The sequence below is a fragment of the Mchenga conophoros genome, linkage group LG6 (genome assembly GCF_057382185.1).
Source record: "Mchenga conophoros isolate Kocher_MC1m ecotype Shallow Benthic linkage group LG6, M_conophoros_male_GT1.1, whole genome shotgun sequence".
Classification (NCBI taxonomy): Eukaryota; Metazoa; Chordata; class Actinopteri; order Cichliformes; family Cichlidae; genus Mchenga; species Mchenga conophoros.
This window is the reverse complement of record NC_140531.1, coordinates 25,244,348-25,261,245: the sequence shown is the minus strand read 5'-3', so window position 1 is coordinate 25,261,245 and position 16,898 is coordinate 25,244,348. Positions and strand designations below refer to the sequence as shown.

Sequence of the window (16,898 nt, the reverse complement as noted above, 5' to 3'; positions counted from 1 at the left end):
CATTAAATCACTTCAACTATTCAACTTCTTCCTATTTCCTAGCAAAATACAGAGAAATGAGGCATAACTCTAAATTTTTGCGCAGTACTTTTGCTGCAGATGGTTAGCTTAGCTTAACATAAGACTCGAATAGGGTTGAAACACTAAGCCTGGCGCTGCCCAATGGTAACAAAAGCTACAAGTTGATACCTTTAGTTCAGTTAAAGCCTTTATGTTTTGTTGTTTGTATCATTTATATATAAGTGGAAGCATAAACACAAATTATGGAGGTAAGGTACAATACTATTTCTCAGGCAAGAGAGACACAATCTCTGAATTTATCGCATTGTTGGTTTCAGTTTGTTTTGTTTATGGAGTCAGCGAAAGGCTATAACATGCTAATTAGTGAGCATTAGAATGTTACCTTTGGACAGAACCAGGAGTATTGTTTTTACACTAAGCTCATTAGCTGCTGGCTCCGACTTCATCATGGCTGCACAAACACAAGAGTGGCATCAATCTTCACATTCATCTCTGCAAGAAAGTGAGCACATTTCCCAAAAAGTCGAACTATTCAATTAATTCTACATTTTTATGCTACCCTGTCGCATGGAGCGCCTTTCACCTTTATCTTACATAATTTTGAGATGCTACCCTCTAAATTCTTCAAATCATTATTCTCAGGCATGTCCCTATTATTCAAGAGACCCTTAGAGGGTGCCACTGAAATATGACTTCACTTCCATTAAATACTGAAACTCTTTCTACCAAGCTAACTAATCGGGATTGTGTCATTTCTTGTTCGAGTCCAGCTCAAGACAAAAAAGGCTCAGTCTAATTCAAACAATATGCCTTGGCTCAGAGTTCAACGCGTATCTGAGCTCAGAATTTATAATGTAAATCCCAAAAATGACTCGGTTCTCATATGATTTAAATATTACTGCCAATGGAGGCAGTTTTTAAGTAGGACTTCAAGCAGGAAGTGTTTCAGAAGCAAAGGCGAAGCCAGCTGATCTTTGCTTTAGTGCAGTTCAGGAAAAAGTACTCTAATAAGAAAAAATCTGATGAAAGATGGAAATCAAAGAATCGTTTAAAACACGATGCTTTGGATCTTTCCCCCCTCTTCTTAATGACTTTCCTTAGTCTTTCTGAGAACACTGAAGGCTGTCTAGATTTTAATCTATTTCACTTCATTAGTCATGTCTTATTGTGGTTCATTTATTCGTTAATCACCATCATGCTCTTTTTGTCTTATTTTTTTCTTCCTTTTGTTTTCTTTGTCTCTCTAACTCCAAGCCATCATAAGTTATCTTTGTTGTGGATTGGCTCTGGTAAGGCCACTCTCCAATCAGTGTTGTCTTCCTAGAGACATTTTGTTTGGTTTGCTTGTTATTCATGTGTCTGTGGAGTCTTCCTGTAGTCTATGCACACACCTAAATTAACCGTGAACCTGTCTTGTAAAATGGATTTCTTGTTCGTGTGTGATTTGTGAGGTCCTGTGACCTATAGACCTAATGTGCTATTGAAATATTATAAAGGTGAGATGTGAATTCATGGAAACAGAGCTGAGAGAGAAACCATGACTCAAGGGAACGCTGGAGGAAGAGGTGAAATGGTGGGATGGAAAAGAGAGATGAGCATACCCTTTATTGAAGAGGGTCGTCAGACGAGCTTTATTGGAGGTTCTGTCTCGCCTGAATGGTGCCACAGAGGGAAACATCGAATCAATCACCTTAGTCTCACTCACTTACTCTCCTCCTCTGTCTGTCTTCCTTCCTCATGACTCTCCTAATATCTCTCCCGCTGCGTTTTTTCACTCTCTCTATCTCCATTCCTGCTCTCTCTTTCCTTGCCGGTTTTCTTTGTCTCTATCACTTGTGTTAGAGGTGATCACTGCCCAGTCAGCCAATCAAATTAACAGCTATCATCTCGGCTCTGGCAGACACAAATCTATGACCTTTAGTGGGAAATGTCATTTATAATGGCCGTAATGTCCCTCTGCTTACTGCCCGATGAAGACACTCACGTGGACACGCGCGCACGCACACACACACACGCACGCACACGCATGCACACACACGTGCGCGCACACACACATTCTCAGACAAGGACTTACGATGCATACACATGCCTCCGCATGACCAAGTTTCTCTGACATTTGGCCTTTATGACTCACTTCTTCATAGCCTTTATTTGAAATGAAGGTTTGCAGCCTTAAAAACTTTTATCAAATCTACTCCCATTAAACTGTTATAGTCACAAGTGCGCTAACAGACTTCAGGACCTACTTCTGCCTGAAAATGATTTTTTACCTCCTGTCATATACTTTGACTGAGAAAGTTTGGCTGCAGCTTGGGAAAAGTGTGCTCGGTGAAGAATGCTTTTCTTCGTGATACCCGTGGCTGACGTCAGCTCGCTTATAACCTCTCCTCGCTCTCTGGAGATTGGATCTAAATGAAAAGATCCACTCGCACTGCCTCCTCTAAACCCTTTTATAAGGCTTTAATTCTTTTAAGCAAAACTCCCGCTGTTTCCTCCAGTCTACTCCTACAGTGTTGGGGCTCATAATGAACCCTTTCTAACCCCTCTATCGTCTCATGGTCCCTCATGCGTCAGCCTTGACTGATTAGTTTTTTCACCACGGGGGGAAAAGACAAACTTCTCATGTTTGAATTTCATTTGATAATGACACACAGTAACAGGACGAGCATCTCTCATTTTTCACTGTTTGTCTTCTCCTGTAGGTCCTGGGTGATCGGGGCCATAGCTCTGCTGTGTCTGCTCGGTCTGACCTGGGCGTTCGGGCTAATGTACATCAACGAGAGCACCGTGATCATGGCCTACCTTTTCACCATCTTCAACTCTCTGCAGGGCATGTTTATCTTCATCTTCCACTGCATACTGCAGAAAAAGGTGAGGCACAAAGCTAGACAGAAGCTGCCAGTGTGACAGACACATACAAACACACACAGAGGCACACATGCGAGCCAGAAACGATCAACAGGGACACCAAAAATATCTGCAGAGCTGTCACAGAGGTTTGATTGGTCATTCAGTATCCCTACTGCTCAATTCTCTCACCTTTTCATTCTTGCTACCTAACACTCTCTTTCGCTGTCACTGTCTGTCTTGCCTTGAGGCAGCAGGTAACAAACTGAGTTGCTTGTCTTACTTCTTCTAGCAGCAGCAAAGAAAGTTTTCCATCATCAGGCAGGGTCATCGCACCTGAAATAGCATATTATACACTTTGATAATATTCAGCTCTAATTGTTTTAAATATTGGACCCAGGAAGAGGACATGCATGAGTGTTTTGAAGTCTAATTGCCTGAAACTTGAAGTAATTTCCTCAAGTGAGTTTTATGATTTTATGACTCACATTAACACACGGTTCGCCTTTCAAGTCCTCTATAATTTAAAAAAACCCCAAAACAAACTCTTCAGTATATTTTTTTGGGTTTCCTTGGCCTAAAGGATTACTGGCATTTGTGAGCACATGTGTGTACTTTTTTTATACTTGAGTTATGTGTGGCTTCCAGGAAGAGCCTACACACACCGGGATACTTTTACAGTCTCCCACACACTGTCAGTGCCTGGGACTCCAGAAGAGGAGTAGGATATGGAAAGAAGATTCATCAAATGCTTAATACTCTCATCTGGCTGCCATCCCACAGACAATTTTTAGTTTCAAGTGCATGACCAGTAAACAAGTGTGGTGTGTGTGCACAGTATACTTAGGTATGTGCTAGGTCACGGGATCAGGTATCCAGAGAGATGTCCTCAGAACAATGATGAGGTTTTCTTTGGCTGCGACCCAACTTGGTTTCTCCCAAGATGCATGGAGCAACTCACCACACAGCTGTTCAAACAGAGCATGTGGCAATATATGCCTGCCAGTCCGACGAGCTTGTTAAAAAGCAATTACAGTCGTATTTGTTCTAACTTGATTGGGATCTAAATGCAGATGTTCTGTGTGTACAAGTGCATCACATCTCCCCCTAAGGAATATGTCCATTTTAGATGAATATGTGGCAGCTTGGGGAGGATGTTGATGGGGGAAAGTTTATGGAGCTAATCTTCTAATGTCTAAATTTATGGGTTTAGTGTTTGCACAAGGAAGTTGAGTAGAAGAAGAGTTTGTCTTTTCTTTCTCGGCCTGTCATCTTGAAAATATGCATCATTATGTGCAACGTCAAAGCAAAAACATCAATCAATTCCCCCTCTTTTGTACGCGCTGGCTGAGAGTGCATTTACAGTTTCTGACGCTTTTTTCCTCCTCCCACCATCTGGGGCCCAGGTGCGTAAAGAGTACGGCAAATGTCTGCGCACCCACTGCTGCAGCGGCAAGAGCGTGGAGACTTCTATATCCTCCTCCAGTAAAACCACCACCTCGCGGACCCCGGGCCGCTACTCCACAGGCTCACAGGTGAGCTTACCTGCCTGCACACCTGGACGCTACAGCACAGCAGATTCTCAGGTGAGGCCAGATAACGCCATGAGGGTTTTGGATCATCGCTGTTCACTTTCAACTCGTCTCATATTTTAGGCAAACACATTAAATGCGACTTTAAGTTGGAATGCCATTCGGTTTATTTTGGGGCTTTAAATTAGAGCTGCACCGATCAGTCGGCTAGTATATCCGATCAAGGGTATAGCCGATAGTGCACCTTAGACAACAAAAACAACTTTAATTGCTGTGCAGATATATTACTTCTGTGAAGCAAAATGTAATATCTTATAAGCTGTAAATGTATCTGGCTTCCTCATACTGCTAACTCAGTTGCCAGTAATCTACCAGTGTAGCCATCTGCCATGTACTCTTTTTCATAGTTCTGCCAATCCATTAGTAATTTCAGAACTCTCTTTTCTGCAATAAGAGCAAAGTCAGAGTAACTTTTGTTTAGCATTTATTAGCTCCAACTCTGACACGATCTGCCCAGCTCAGTTGGCATCATATACTGTTGTTGGCACTGTTTGCCAGTAAATGAAGAAGCTCAATATTGTGTCCAGTAACCTGGAGCACTCGATTATGGGTTTGTTGGAGTGGGAGTGATAGTAGGTTCAGTAACCTGATGTCGTATTGGAAAACATTGACTGTTTCAAAAACTTTTCTATGTTTTATTATGAGCAAAAATGGAAATTCTCCACGAAAGAAAGGTTAGAAAACATAGCATAGTAAAGAAAAATGCAATAGTCCAGTAAAATTACATTCAGTGCATCTCTACTTAAAATATGGATGTTTTGTTGAAAGTGTGAGATCCAAAACCCTGACTGTGACAGACAATGTTGCTTAAAAAATGTATATGGAGTACAAAAAACACTGATGTATGATTATTTTTCCCTACCTGTTTCTCTTTTGTCGGATGTTGCTTTGGGTTTTTTTCCCCATTTACTGCCTCTCCTGCACTAATTTGATCCTTTTTTTTTTTGCCAATTGCCTCCCATATATTATAACTTTCTCACTATATTTCTCTCCCTTCTTTGTTGTCGTGTCCTTTCTCCCTTGATCTGTTGCTGGCTCTTCCTTTGATTTCTTTTCCCTTGCATTTTATTGTTTCCCCTCTACAAATTTGCCCATACCGTCTCTACCCTTTTCTTTCTTTCTCGCTTCTTTTCTCATGCGTATAGAGTCGTATCAGGCGGATGTGGAATGACACTGTGAGGAAACAGGAGTCCTCCTTCATCACTGGAGACATCAACAGCTCTGCTACGCTCAACAGAGGTAACCACGGGATACCTACAATTTGCATCCTCATCACTGTCACCCTATCTGCTTTATTAATAGCGGGAGGCACAGGCAGCATACGCTGTCATTTAGCAAAGTAGCTGCGGTCCAGACTACCGATAATGGTATTTTGTTCTTGAAGATCGGAAGATTAGCAGGATAGTGTAAATATCGCTTACTTATTTTTGCTGCTTCAAAAGCTGCTTTTTCGCAGGAAGGAGAGGTCTGGGCAGGCTCCCGTCAAAACTGAAACTACTTTATTGTCACAATATTAAATCTACAGAGTGAAGCGCTAACTGTGCTGTAGCACCAATCTTCTTTTTGCAAGGACAGATGTTTCTTTAACTGCTGTAGGTTTGAATCCTTTAAGTTAGTATGTGTTAAGGACTTAAACTAAACACCATAACACCTTTGTTATAATACAGTGTGCTATGCAAATTAATGTTATATTTTTAGATGAATTCACAGCATTACTCATCACATAGCATCCCGTTTCATTTTAAGTAGAGCGAAACTTTGCAGGATTTGCACCTGAGAATTTGTATGCTATTGTAGTCTCAAACCTTTTAAATGAATAAGCCCAGTTCAGTGTATCCCTACTTTATTTAGAGCTGTGTATTGCAGTCCCTTCAGAGTAGGACAGTGTAATGGACTGTAGGAATGAACTCAATGGGTATGGCTATCCGAGGGCTAGGGTAATGAGGGCATAGATACCCAAATGGCCACACAGTTTGAAATACGTGCACACACACACACACACACACACACACACACACACACACACACACACACACACACACACGAGAACACATGCTGCCATTTGTTAGACTCTAAGCTGAGGTGTGGCCCCTCACTTTCTTCAGGCCACTAATAAGCTGTTAGCATGACAGATTGATACTAAAGCAGACATGGTGCGTGTCAGCGCTTGAATTATCACACACTTAGTGAGGCAGGGCTTAAGACTCCCGCACCTCCTCCTTCCCTCACACTTTAAAGAATGCCACACGGAGCTACTTAGCCAGTAGATGTTGAAATAACTACATACTTTGACTTATTGGATAACGGTGGAATGGAATAAATTGGATTGTCAGATAAGAGACCGACTTCTTGTTATGCCCAGGTCATTTAAGTTATAATGAAGAAGAGAGACCTACACAGCAATGACCCAAAAAAAAAAGGTTCTGTGGTATGCTCAGGAATAGAGGAGTCAGTTGTTAGTATGTGGCTGTTTTTCATTTTAGTGAAACTCAAACACTCTATGATATTCTCAATTAATTCAAAATGTAGCTGTTACTTAATGTAAAAAAAGATTTAAAAAAGGGGGGTGTGGGTTGCAAATCAAAGGTATGCACTTCATCTGGAACCCTAGCAGTAAAAGATAATTGTCTATCAGCTAATACTGTTTTCACATGTGTATTTAATAAACTCTGACAGTACCAGCTTACAATAACAGAGTCAGACTAAAGAAGCTGTACACTGAAAAAAATTGATTGGCCATCTCTTGGATTTATGTAAGCATCTTGTGTGTATTTAACACAATTGCCTTGTGCTTTAAAGTTAAGTGTAACTATATAGTGTAGAAACTACATTATATGCAGAGAGGCTAGATTAAATTCTTCATATCATGTTCGAGTGAAGTAAGTCAATAATATAGCAATGTTAAATCTTGCGACACTGCACAGGATTTCATGCCCCAGCCCCCCTGCAACCAGGATAAAGATAGGAGGATGGTAGTTGTTGTAGATCCATTCAATTTTTATGGTAACCAGACTCTAGACTTTGTTGAACATTATGTAATATGAAGACAACATGTAGTATTTAAGTGACCGAGTAGTACTGGGGTAAAAGTTATTGAATAGTGTTAAAATAAAATGACAAAATTGTGAAGGATTAAAATATTCCAAGAGCTTTAACTTACTTCATCTAAACATGTTTCAATCGCGTTGTATCAACACAAAATGCACAGGGTTATTGAATATGAATAAGTTGTGTTGATTTAACTCAGTTGTTTAAGTTTCTGCCAAAGCAAAACATTTGTGTGCAACCAGTGTCCACTATTGAATTAAGTAAATCCAACAAGGCCTTTTTTCAGTGTAGTTATATTACTTAGTGTATGTGGCAACACTTTCACAGAGTCTGTTGTAAAACAGGCGCATCACTGAGCTACATGCCACATTGATTGTTTGGAGGCTTGACCAGAAGGAGAAAAAAAAGGGAATCATTTTCTCTTTGGTTCATTTGTGCAGTAACAACATTAGGAGAAGCAACCTAAATTTTTTGTCATGGCCAACTAAACACCTTACGTAAGCCAGAAACTAGGAAGGTTAAAGTAAGGCAATATATATATATATATATATATATATATATATATATATACACACATGTACATGTGTATATATATATATATACACACACACACGTTCTGGAAATCTACAGATGACATCCGCAAAACTAAGATCAACAATAGTTCCAGTAGCTTGAGACTAATGACGTCACGTCACATAATCAACCAGTAAATAACTCATGCATTCACGTAGCGGTGGCTGACTTTTGGCAGCACCGAGAAAAGGAGGGATCAGTTCAAGTAATTAAAGATAACAGATCCTTAACGTGATTTTCATTTCAGTGTGTCCAGCTATGACAAATTTCCCTCCACCTTTACCATTTTGCAGCAGATTGATGTGTCAGAGCTTACAATTTCTTACGCCGCCGTAATTTGTAGTTTTGATGAATAATTTGTGTAGTCATACATTTGAAAGGATCTAGAATGCATATATTCCCCTTTTTTGAATATTATGACAATATATGACTTATGTAGTTCTTAAATGCTGGGTTATAATGGCATAGGAATCATAAGTTTATAGTTTACATTGTGTAGAAATGAGAAAAAAAATGCCTTAGGGAAGTAAAAAATTGCTGTGCCCCTATATTTTTCATAGATTTACTAGCCTTTAGACATGATTTTACTGGGTACGGGATGCATCCGTAGATGTAGCTAGTTTACATAACCATAAGTTCAGATCCCACACAGTCAGTGACAACTGTATAATATTAGCAAGATTGCATTTGAAGCCGCTAGAAAGAGCAGAAAAGAAAAGCAAAAAGAAAAACTGCATGATGCAGACTCTCCACTAGGTCGTCACATACACAGTGGTTGGTCATGTATAATGCCATCTCTGCACCTCATTAGTGGTGCTGCTAAGGTACTAAAAGGAAAAGAAAACTGATAAAGATAATTATTTCTTATCATGTTTTGCTTTGAGTTTATGCTGAAACCACAGAGATATTTGAACCTGTTTTTCCCCTCTCTGTTTTAAAGCTATATGACATGCACAGACAGCAGTAGCACAGCCTGCTTCATACAGTGTCAATAGCATCATGAGGATGAATGCATAAGAGCTGTTGTGCCCATTTGTTGCCTGTATTTTTTGCATTGTCTTAATGTGTATATGAGCAGTCTCTCAGAAAATGCACTGAAAACACTTTCTGTGGCCCCTTTGTCCATTAACTGTCCTGTAGTCATGCTTCTCTGCTCAAGCGTATTGAACTGCAGCACAGTCTGCTCCAAGCTATGGCACTCTCTCTTTGTCTCTCTTTCTCTCTCTCTGTCTCCTTCTCCCTTTCCCTCCCTCAGCCTGTATGCAATGGCTGCAAGAATGACTTGTCAAGCTTTTTCTTGCCTTTCTCCCTGAACTGTTAGCCTGTTTGATTTACTTGTCCTCTTCTCTCCCTCTTTCTTCCACACACTCACTCTCCATCTCGCTCTCCCTTCTTCTTTTTTCCTTCTTGCTTACTTCCACTCTGCAATGGCTACATGTTCTCTCCTTTAACCTCTATCTCCACTCTGTTTTTTTTCTCCTGAGTGCTTCTCTCTTTTTCTCTCTTGACTTGGCTGTTGCTTTTCCTCTCTCCTCCTCTCTCGACTTGGCTATTGCTTTTCCTCTCTCTTTCTCTATCTGCCTGTACCAGGAGCCATGGCTAATCATCTTATAACTAATGCTCTCCTTCGTCCCCATGGTACTAACAATCCTTATAACACGCTCCTGGGGGACTCGGCAGTCTATAACAACCCAGCTGTGGGCATGTACAACACCCAAGGTGTGGCTGATGTTCCATTTATGAACAACATTTTTAAATGTAGCATAGAGTTGCTTCATTTTATCTATTTATTGATTTAGTTTGCACGGTTCTTTCAGTTTAAAAGGTGCTTTCTATTTTGATGCATGCATGTTATGGTTCCCAAGTGAGATGATCAATGACACTGAACTGTACATATATGCATACAACTCTATCTAAATTACTATTTGCAGATTTGCTATATCTTAAAAAAGCTACTTGTGAACCATGAAATATTTCTTATATATTACATTTTATATGAATGTTAGATTTACTTTTATTTTTATTTTTACATGCATGTGTCATTTTGGCCTTGTGTTGCTTGTGCAACAGCATGTGTCTGCATAAGCTTAATATCTACATTTATAGCATTTTAAATATGATTCTTATGCTGTTTCTTTCTCTGTCTTTATAACAAAGCACAGATATTTTGTTCTGTAATGATTATGTAAGATTTTTGTGTTTAAAATTTGTCAACTTGCCTTTAGTTGTTGAGCAATTGTTGATGTAACGGTGGCTGAAATGTGTTTCTGTCAATGTCTAAATTCACATCTGTGTTTCTCTTCTCTCTCTCTCTCCCTCATGCTGTCCATTAGCACCATACCGAGACACAAGTATGGACTACATTATTACTCAAACTACTTCAGCTACATAATTATTTTCTTGAATTTAAAGCAATTTAATGTTTTAAATCCAACCTATGCAAAACCTTTTTTCCCCAAAAAGTTTTCCAGTCGATATACAGTATCTATAGTATTAGTCGACCAGCAGGGAGATGAGATGTGATAATAACTCCTGTATAATTACTAGAAGTTCTACTTAAAACATTTTTCAGTGAAATTTTAACTTTTCTTTTTGTATTGTTGTAGTGCTAGCAGCAATTGAAAAAGAAGAGTACTTATGAAGATTCTCCTTAATGAATTATGGACGCTTGAAGCATTTTTCTTTCCAAGAAATTTATCATTGCTAATTTTTAATCCTCAATTCACAGCACCCACTACGATGTGAAACAATAATTAAAATCTTTCATTTGTAAAAAAACCACTTGGGAGTTGTTTTTTTCTTACATCTTAATAATTAGCACTTTTTAAAATTGTTTCTCAGAGGGCATCCTGAACAACGCAAGAGACTCCAGTGTTATGGATACACTCCCTCTTAATGGTAACCATGCCAACAACTACAGCATGGCGAGCAGTGAGTACTTGAGCGACTGTGTCCAGATCCTCGACCGTAGCGCCGGCTACGGCACCCACGGCAACCACAAGGAGACAACTCTAGAGAAGAAGATCCTCAAGGAGCTGACGTCCAACTATATCCCATCTTACCTCAACAATCATGAGAGAGCAACCACGGAGCGCAATCACAACCTCATGAACAAACTGGTGAACAGCAGCATGGCCAATGGAGGTGAATGTGGTTTCATTTATATAATTGAAGGTTTTGATAAACAGATGTAAATATTTCGATTTATTAAGTGGCACTGCTTGTTAACTCACTACAACAAAAATAGTCTTAGAGTAATTATAAATGCGTGTAAACACTTTTTATTTGTTTCTGTGGGTGAATGAGTAGAATCTGGGTTTTTATCTGGTTACAATGATTTATGCAGACAGGTGATTATTAAACTGAATTAAGCAAAAGCCTGTCATTTATAATGATTTGCAGTAACCCTTCCTTCTGAGGGTTCAGGTGAACTCAACAAAACAGCACAATAGAAGTGGTGAGCAACATATTAAAATCTACAATAATTATTATTTCTAACCGTTCGCAGACAGCTTAAACAACTGCGACATATTATCACAGCTGATATGTCAATACCAAACTTTTACACTTTTGGCAGCTATTGTGAAGCGTAGATTTACCTGAAGTTGATCCTTTTTCCTTTTGCTTTGCCTGTGTGACATTTGGTAGTGGGCAGATCTAGCAGACAGTAGTTTTTTGGGGGGGGGGGTTTTGGTTTTTTTTACTGGATAACAGACATATGATGCTGGCGAAAATTGCACTGTTGAAAGTGGTGAGCTCAAGTAAAACTGTAATTTCGAAAGCAAGACAACCTGGACAATGACATCAAATGAGCTGACATCCTTTAAATCGCTCTCTTTGGGTCCGGTGTCACATAGCAGGACTAATTTAATCTGTTGTTAATTTCTGAAAATTAGAGTGGGGACTTTAAACTTCACAGAGTGAATGGGTTAAATGCAGAGAGGAATTTCCCCACGGGGGTCAATAAAGTATACAATTTAAAAAATTGAATACTTGTTTTACTAGTAATGCTAAAGTTTCTGCCTTGGGTAGCAGTGGCAGTGCTTTTTGTTCAAAATGATTTAACGTCAGTGGGCTAACATGTTGAGATGTGTGGTGTAATATGATTCTTGCCTGGTTCTTCCAGGGAGCCTGGCAGGGGGCAGCAGCAGCAGCAGCAGCAGTGGAGTTGGTGGATGTGTGGGAGGCAGTAAAGAGGACAATGGCCCCATGGTACTAGACAACTCTGTAGCCTTCCCCCATGAGGAGAACCTGGGTTTGGAGATTATCAGAGAGGAGTCCAATGCACCTCTCCTGCCGCCACGGCCTCCTCCGCCAGACAGCCACCCCCCGCCGCCACCGCCACCTCACAGTTTCTCCCGGCCACGGCGCATTCCTCAAGAGACCAGCGAGAGCTTTTTTCCCCTGCTGACAAACGAGCACACTGATGAGCACACGCACTCACCAAACCACAGAGACTCACTCTACACCAGCATGCCAGTGCTGACGGACCTCCCAGATGGGCAGATGAATGGTTTAACAGACGGAGAGGAAGACAGCTCCGGGGAGCTACAGCCCTGTAAGAGTGCTACTGCTCCTGAACTGGATGATGTCTATTATAAGAGCATGCCAAACTTGGGCTCCAGGAATCACCTTCACGAGCTGCAGAGCTACTACCACATGGGCCGTGGTGGCAGTGATGGATATATGGTCTCTGGGAGCAAGGATGAGTCCGATTCATCACCCGAGGAGCCGCCTGTAGACCCTTCTCACCTGGTTACCAGTCTATAGAGGCAGTCGAGACTTCTGTCCCTCCCCAGCCCACCTTTACACTTTCAACCTTTCAGTGAAAACATTCTGTGTTGTTGACTGACAGACTGAGCTGGCCCGACCCTGGATTGAGGTACTGTGTGTAACATTAACGGCGGCCCATGACAATATGATTGAGACATCACTGGCCAGTTAAAAGCAGGGATTGAATGTACTGTCATAAAAGGTGCAGACTGAGAGGGCAGCTCTAAAAGACTTTTTGTGAACATCAAGCCAGAATGGAATGTTTGAACTCAGAACAGAAAAGGAACGGGGAGGGATTCTGTAATTTTACCGTACCTGTTACTTTTATTTGGAATCTTCGGATTGACCGTAGCCCTACAAGTTTACCAATATGGACCTCTAGCAGATTATAGCATATAGTCTCCACTACCACCACAACAGGGCCCAGGCCCCCCAGCCCTGGGTGAAAAGAGCTGCCTGTCTGTTTGTCTGTATGTCTGTCTGTCTGTCTAACTCTTAAAGACGCATACATTGGATGACGTTTCCACGACAATAAAGGGTAGAGCAGGACGTCAGACTCTGGTGTTCACAGCATAAACTGGCCCCAAAGAAGCACCGCTACCTGCCAATCAAGTGAAGGATGTATGATATATGCCCTCACTAACAATCACCCAAAAAAAAGAAAAAAAAAAAAAAGAAAAGAAAAGAAAAAGAACCACTGATATTATTTGGGCGGCTGAACTGTAACCATATCAAACTGATGTTCGAAGTTCTCTTCCTGTTCGTATCTGCTAAACTGGAGTTGTGTCTGGGCTGGTGTAACATTCCTGCAAGTCGTAGTGACAGTGGCTACTGTGTATTTCACTGAAAACAAAGAAGGAAGATCATATTACAACAGACTGAAGTGAAAAAAAAAGTTCTGTTTCTTCTCCTTTCTTCTGTAAAAGTTTTCCGTTATCAAAGGATTATGAAGAAATCACAAACTGTTTCTATGTATTGTACAGAATCCAGATACAGATACAAATGTTGCATATGACCAAGTCTTTTATTTTATAATCCTAAGTTGCAAACCTTTTGTGTGTGAAAACGTTCTGAAATGCAATGATATGTTCTGTTCACGAGAGGACTGCAGAACGAGCAAGAAACAATCTTTCATGTCACTCTCTCGTAATGCAGAGGCGGTCAAGCACCCCTTAATTAATACGCATATACCCTACGCACACTTCATCCTGGTCCTTTTTATAGCAGCACCACTGTCACGTACATTTTGCAAATTAGTTGTTACTATATACTTTGCCACTTGTGTAGATTTAAACCAAGCAGGAAACTGAAGTAGTTAAGAGACGAAGGAAGCGATTACTATGGAAATGCTACATTTTAGACTTTTGATGGAAGAGGATCTCATCTCATTTTGTCCCTGCGCGAGGGGCCTCGGTGTGAAAAATTACAAAGACGCCAGATTTAAGACGTAGCACAAAAATAGTTTTTAAAAACATATCCTCTGCCAAATATTCTAGCAACTGATAATAACTTACAGTGCTGTTTGAGGTCTTATTGTACAGAAAAATGCTCAGAGAATCTACTATTTTACAAAGGGGTCAGTCTTACCAATGAAATATCATGGCTACACCATATTTGTGTACTGAAAATGTGAAAAATCTGCACACAAGAGCACTGTCCAATGTGGAAAGCCAATGTTTACTTATTTAGCAGGAAAATGAATAAGTGTATGAAGTGTAGCTTGCACATGTATTCCACAAACCCCGCCATGTCCCCAAGAGAGAAATTATTTATTTATCAGTTTATTGGTTTAAATACAGCAAAACAAGCTCAGAGGAAAGAAAGCTGGCAGGAGTAAATAAAGTGGCACTGGGTTTGTTTTTTTTAATTTTTTTAATTTTTGGGGTTTTTCATTTCTTTTTTTAAATTATTATGATCTTGATTATTATTACAATATTACTGCTAATTATTTATTCTTTTTGTATGGGTTCCACGTTGAATGATCTCATAACTAATATTTGTTGTAACAGTGAAAGTTGTTTGCCAACAAATAAATTACTGACATAGCTTTGCGGGTTTCTGCCTCTTGAGTGTTTTCAGTGATTATGCTGAAATTAAACACAAACACAGAGTTAAACCCATCACTGTTTTCACTTCAGATGTGTGTTTCTGACCATTTGGTGAGACTGAGTATGCAAACATCTCGCTGCATGCATTTGGATCTGGTTCTCAGGTGAAATTCTGCTTTTTCGATCTGTCAGAACAGCTTCTGCCAGTTAAAGCTTTTGCGTGCCATAGCTGAGTGTGTGGGAAGTTTACAGAATCATATTAGGCAATTTATTTTTGAAGACTTCTTTCTGTCAGTGAATACATTAGTTCTCCATTGTTTGGAGATTAACATATATTTACATATTCTATACATATAAAGGACTGAACCTCAAGGGTAATGTGATTGGTGAATAATTACTTTCACAAAAACTAAGTGTGATATGAACCTCTGCAAGTAACCCATGGTGATCACGCTACCAGCAGAAACTCACTGCTGCACATTTTCTCTCCCTGTCTATCAAAGTGGAAATCAGTTAATATTTTAAATTGGTCCGGCTTTCTTCCAAGTTTATTCGGTCCATACTAGAGATGGACCGATCCAATATTACGTATCGGTATCGGTCCGATACTGACCTAAATTACTGGATCGGATATCGGAGAAAAATAAAAAATGTAATCCGATCCATTAAATATCACGAAAGCACCTCACAAAACTTGCAACACGCCGTAACTCACCTCAGAACGTTAGCACGTTGGAGCAGTATGCATCACGTGATAGAGCGGCTGTGGCATGCGGGACCTGTCGGTGGTCTGGATAGCATGTGGAGCTTCGCTAGCAACCTGGCATTTCATCTCCGACAAAGTTATCACCGAGAGAAGTAAAGCAAGTGTGTAAGTCCATCTCTGAATGTTTGTAAAGCATTCCTGCATTAAGCTTAACAAGCGACTGCCTCTTCTTGCTGCTACTTCAATCATGAAACTGCTTAATGATCAGCTGATCGGCTTCTTTGTTTTTGGCCCACTTTGCACCAGAAAGTGGAAACCAGCGGCTGAACAACAGCAGCACGTTTAAGTTTGATCAGCTGTTGTTAGAATGTATTTAATATTACTTTCTACTCCAGGATCTTTTTCTACGTAGCTGACGCTGGTAACTGTGCAGGGGCGGATCTAGCAAAGTTTAGCCAGGGGGGCTGATAGGGCATTAACAGGGAAAAGGGGGCACAAAGACATACTTTTCTTTCTTATTCTCATTTAAAATGTCGAGCTTTTAATAAATAATTATCTGACACCCAAAGTTTTAATTTGATGTAAAAGGAATAGAAGTCAATTACTGTATATAGTGACTATTAAGTCTAATATATATACCCTAGTAAGCTATAGTACTTTTTCCTTTGGGAAGGTACCATCTGTGCAGTCTGCAATTTGTTGAAGAAAGATGTTGAATCTATTTAATATTTCTTGAAAAATAATTGATTTCTGTGCATTTTTTTTCACACTGCATCAAATCAAGGTTGATTACGTCGATTAAGCATCATGAGGTGGAGCGTGAGGGGTGGTTCCCTATTTTTTATTTATTTATTTTTGTTGTTGCTGGGAGTTGGAACCCTATTAGTTAGGTTGCTTAATATTTACGCTAAGTACTCTTTAAAATACCAGAATAGGGAGGATGGTGTAGGTTTAAGTTTATTAGATTGATCAGTATTGCTGAACTATGAAATTTTTTTTTTGCATACAGGTATAACAGAATAGCTTTAGTGTAGTTGTTGTTTTAAACTTGAGTATGAACTTATACAAAATGCAGCAAGATATTTAAAAAAACAGTTTTGTTGATTAAAAAACACTATATCGGATTCATATCGGTATCGGCAGATATCCAAATTTATGATATCGGTATCGGACATAAAAAAGTGGTATCGTGCCATCTGTAGTCCATACACAATATAAACAAAAGTACTGGATCACATACACAATACACTTGCAGTTGCTTCCTGGCCTTGGATGCCACAAAGCTCCCAG

At 39.9% G+C, this 16,898-nt stretch overlaps 1 protein-coding gene across 1 annotated transcript in view; it reads left to right on the top strand.

Annotated features, from left to right (window-relative positions):
• adgrl3.1 (adhesion G protein-coupled receptor L3.1) overlaps positions 1-14,901 on the top strand; it is an 87,046-nt gene extending 72,145 nt beyond the window's left edge. The window contains exons 18-24 of the mRNA XM_085277009.1: positions 2,724-2,892; positions 4,275-4,454; positions 5,606-5,699; positions 9,672-9,800; positions 10,415-10,432; positions 10,923-11,225; positions 12,208-14,901. Coding sequence (XP_085133135.1) covers positions 2,724-2,892; positions 4,275-4,454; positions 5,606-5,699; positions 9,672-9,800; positions 10,415-10,432; positions 10,923-11,225; positions 12,208-12,851 — 1,537 coding nt within the window. The 3' untranslated portion in view covers positions 12,852-14,901. The remainder of the gene's footprint in view (positions 1-2,723; positions 2,893-4,274; positions 4,455-5,605; positions 5,700-9,671; positions 9,801-10,414; positions 10,433-10,922; positions 11,226-12,207) is intronic.
• Positions 14,902-16,898: the final 1,997 nt, after the last annotated feature.